General features: G+C 27.9%; 1 protein-coding gene across 1 annotated transcript; it reads right to left on the reverse strand.

Annotated features, from left to right (window-relative positions):
• Positions 1–988: 988 nt before the first annotated feature.
• On the reverse strand, positions 989–3,549 carry LOC115710061 (cyclin-U4-1). Its single transcript, XM_030638383.2, has 2 exons — positions 2,675–3,549; positions 989–1,404 (listed from the first exon to the last, which is right to left on the reverse strand). Exons 1-2 carry the CDS (start codon positions 3,007–3,009, stop codon positions 1,116–1,118), a joined length of 624 nt encoding a protein of 207 aa, XP_030494243.1. The 5' UTR covers positions 3,010–3,549; the 3' UTR covers positions 989–1,115.
• Positions 3,550–4,316: the final 767 nt, after the last annotated feature.

A 4,316-nucleotide genomic window follows, 5' to 3' on the forward strand; every position in this document is an offset into this window, starting at 1 on the left:
ACAACAAGTTGTTAGTCCCTTAAAAAGGTTGGTTCATTAAAAGACATTAAAAAATATATATATTGGACCCTCCTTTTTTTTTGGGGGGGGGGGGTCACAATTTTTTTATATGATTGTAAACATTATAGTTATAACAAGTATTTTGTATATATTTTGAAATTTTTAAAATAATTTAATATATCAAAAATAAAGTTTAAAAGATTCAATTACACACATATAAAATAAACATACATATAATTGACTATTTAAATTTTAATTCATATTTTTTAAACTATAAATTATTCAAAATTTCTTAAAAAATATTTATTATATAATTTTATATAATATAAAATATTAAATTATAACTTTTCTATATACTACAAATAAAATTGTCCCTATATAATATGAGCAAGTGATGTTAATGGGTGCACGTGCTACTTGTTCCAACCGTCGAATAAAACAAAGTAGCTAGCTCAGCCATAAATTACCATAAACAACCATAACCACAACAAAATTAATATGACTTGTCTCTCAGCATATAAATATGTATATTATATTCTTTTGTACAACCTAGCCATCCTTGTCACCAAACTTGTCTTTTTACACTCTTTTTTTTTTTTTATAAACCTTTTTACACTTTCACTACTTGCTAGCTAGCTCATATGACTTGCCAATTCATCACCACGAATATTTCCCATATGTGCTCTTTCATTGGACACTACAATAAATTCTATATATATATATATATATATATGTATAAATACTATATATTAAACATGATCATCATGAAAATATATGTATAAAGAAAACAAAGTTTTTAATTCATAAGCCAGTCTGTAAAGCAATTAATAAAGACTCCCATGATCTGTACATATACCCAAATTAAATATACCAATACATGATGATGATAATGATGACTTCAAACAATTAAAAACAAAAATCACTTATCCAACAAAAAATATGGATGAAAAATAAAATAAACATCACAGCTTTTTGTACCCCCTCTCTCTCTAAAGACGTACGTACTAATAATAATAATAATTAACTACAAAGTTTGGATAATTAAAACAAGTTGTTTTATAAGTTTTGATGATGAGAAGATAGTATATATAATATATTGGATCATATCAAATCAACTAAACAGCTAGCTGTTGCTGTGTTTGATGAGATGATTGATCTTGATCTTCATTGAAGCACAAGTGAAGATTTAGTGATTTTCCAGAAGTAATAAGAGAAGAAGTAGTTAGTTGTAGTGGTGGTTGCATTAGAAGCATTTCTCTTTGGAGATAACAACAATAGGTTTGGAATGTGGTTGGAGTCACATTCAACTGAAACCCTACCCCAAATAGGAAATCCACTTCAAGAAAGTTCATTTCTTTTGTACTTATTCCTCCCACTTTTGCATAGTATGCATTGTTGTAGTACCTGAAAATTATCAAAATTATTCAGAAAATTAAAAAAAAAAAACTAGTGTAATAGCAGACAGCATTCTTTTAGGACAATTGATGTTATAATTAATTCAGCTAATAATATGTTTTGAAAGCTATCATTAACATTGTTTGGTGGCCTGACTTTTCTATTGTATTCAGTCAATTATTATAGCTTTAACCCACTTTTGAGTTTATTTGCTCTCACAATATAGATTTTTGAGGTCTTTTTTCTCTTAAAAAAGAAAAGCAAATAAAAATAAGTAGCATTGTGTAACATTATTTATTTGGCTAATTAGGATTTTTTTTCCCTAAATTTTAACATGTACTAAATTATGTCTCTTGAACTTTTTTGGCCGTTAAAAATTCCACCTGAACTATTGAAATTGTTGCATTTAAGGACTTTTATCTAATTTCATTCAATTTTACTATTTCAGTGATTATTTATGTACTAAATCATGTTTCCCAGACTTTGATATTAACCAAATTATGCCTCTCGAACTTTGACATGTACTAAATTATGCTTCTTGAACTTTCATCCATATTAAATTTTTTTTACTAAAATTGAATAAAAGTCCTTAAATTCAACAATTTTAATAATTCAATGAACATTTTTAACAACCTTCAAAATTCAAAGAACATAATTTAATACATGTCAAATTTAAAAGGTAAAATTCTTAATTAGCTTATTTATTTTTATCAATTGCCTTAATTCTCTTGATCTATCATATAAATGTTGTTGACTTTTTAAGTTAATATGCTTAATTTGCTGGATACCCTTTATGAAATGCATTTTTATTGGCTGGCAGCTCCCTATAGGAATATATCATGGTTGGGGTCAGCACATGGCTGGACTTAGTTGGATGATTGTGATTTTTATTTTTTATTTTATTTATTTTCAATAATAATAATAATAATAAAAAAGGAATGATGTAGTAATCATCATTAATCTACAGATATTTTTTTATCCAAATATTAAAATCTAAAATACACAATCCACCTATTCAGCTATTTTTATCTTAGCTAGCCATAATTGGGTACTGTTAAATCTAAAATAGATCCCATAAACAGATCATGATGCAAAGTTTATAACTGTTTTTTTTTTCAAAATTCAACACATTAACCACAAAAAAAGCATATATAAATTAATCTATGTACTATTATATTCTACGTAATTAAGTGGTTTAATAATAAATTTTAATAATTTGTAAAAAAATAAAAATTAAACTAAATATGGTGATATAATCAATATATATATGTATACTTACATATCGTCCATGAATTTGGCAGCAACCATGACACTTGTGATGAGCAAACGGTGAACATTGAATGAGTTAATGGGCAAAGAAGTTTGTTTCTGAGCAAAACGGTCCAAATAAACATAAGCAACTATGTAGCAAGATGGGCTGCAATTGGCATACTTGAAAATCCTCTCTAAATAGCTTTGTATAGTAATTGTGGGTCGACTCAATCCATGGAAGATTGAAATTTTCTGAGCTTGGAATTGGCAGTTTATGTCGTTTGATTCAGATACCCTTTGGAGCAAAGAAGACAGAAATGTGATTAGACTTGTCATTACCTTTGGGTTTTCAAGTTCAGCCATTGATGATGAAATTAAAGCTATGAGCTTTTTTTTATCTATATATCTCTTTGGTTAATTTTGGGCTAGCTAGTAGAGAAGTGTGGTGAGAGTTTTTGAATGTTTGGTTTGTGGATGTGTTGGGATATATAAGAGGTTTTTTCTTTCTCTTTTTAACAGAGGATAGAGAGAATACAATTAAGGTAATAAGTGGTCGTTAAAGGGTGTTGGGGTTGATATTTTTTGTGACCAAAATACCCTTGAGAGATAGTTTGAATTGTGAATTGTGAATTGTGAATTGTATATGTATATGTATATAAGATAGAGCACTGCTATTAGGTACCAGTAGTGCCTAGCACTTTTTCGACATGTCGTGTTGTGATTGGCTAGCGATACTCCCTAAAAGCTATTATATTAAATTATATGGGACTTGATACTTAATTGAACCAATAGCGATATTAACACATAAAAAGGTACTAGGTACCACAGTGCCCTTTAGCATTTCTGATATAAGATACTTCATTGTTTAGTGGGGCTTTGGATTTAGTACTCTAATTTTAAAATTTAACTTAAAAAGGGTGGTATTGGGTTTTGAGAGTTGGGTAATGATGTTTTTCTTTTTCTTTTTTGTAATTTTAAACTAGGGAAAGAGGGAAGACTTAATTAATCATGGATTAAGAGAGGCGGGCTTAGCTATAGTGTCTTTTTTTCTCTTTTGAAATAAATATTTTTGAGGGAATTTTTTTTTTTTTTTGACAATGGTGATGGGCATGCCATACTATCATGTGATTACATGTGGGAAAAAATTGAGATAGTAATATTTTTTATGTGGGTCCCATAATTTTACAATGGGATCTTGCATGTGGTTGTGATTCCATACAATTGGGTGACATAACATGGATTTGTTATGTTGATCCATAGCATTATACTACATGCTTCTTATAATTTTTTTTTTAACTCATACTAGTATATATGTATACATTTATACATATACATGTATATGTATGTATATGTCGCTTTTTTGTCTTATTAAAACAAAGATCAATTAAATATTCATAACAAAACAAATGGTAAGCTTAATTATAATAGTCTAGTCTAATAATGGTAACTCCTATTACTACATACAAAATAATAATGATATAATATAATGGTAGGTTTTGAGTTGTGATTTAAGATTTGGTTCATGTGAAGAGATCCTTTGAGGTTCTTATTTCATCAAATACATGACTACCACTTACTAGAAGTCTTCAACTCATCTTTACAAAATATTTATATACATACACAATTCAAAAAAAAAAAAAAGTGTGTGTGTATGTGTGTTTAATAGTGAG

The sequence above is a fragment of the Cannabis sativa genome, chromosome X, assembly GCF_029168945.1.
Source record: "Cannabis sativa cultivar Pink pepper isolate KNU-18-1 chromosome X, ASM2916894v1, whole genome shotgun sequence".
Lineage (NCBI taxonomy): Eukaryota > Viridiplantae > Streptophyta > Magnoliopsida > Rosales > Cannabaceae > Cannabis > Cannabis sativa.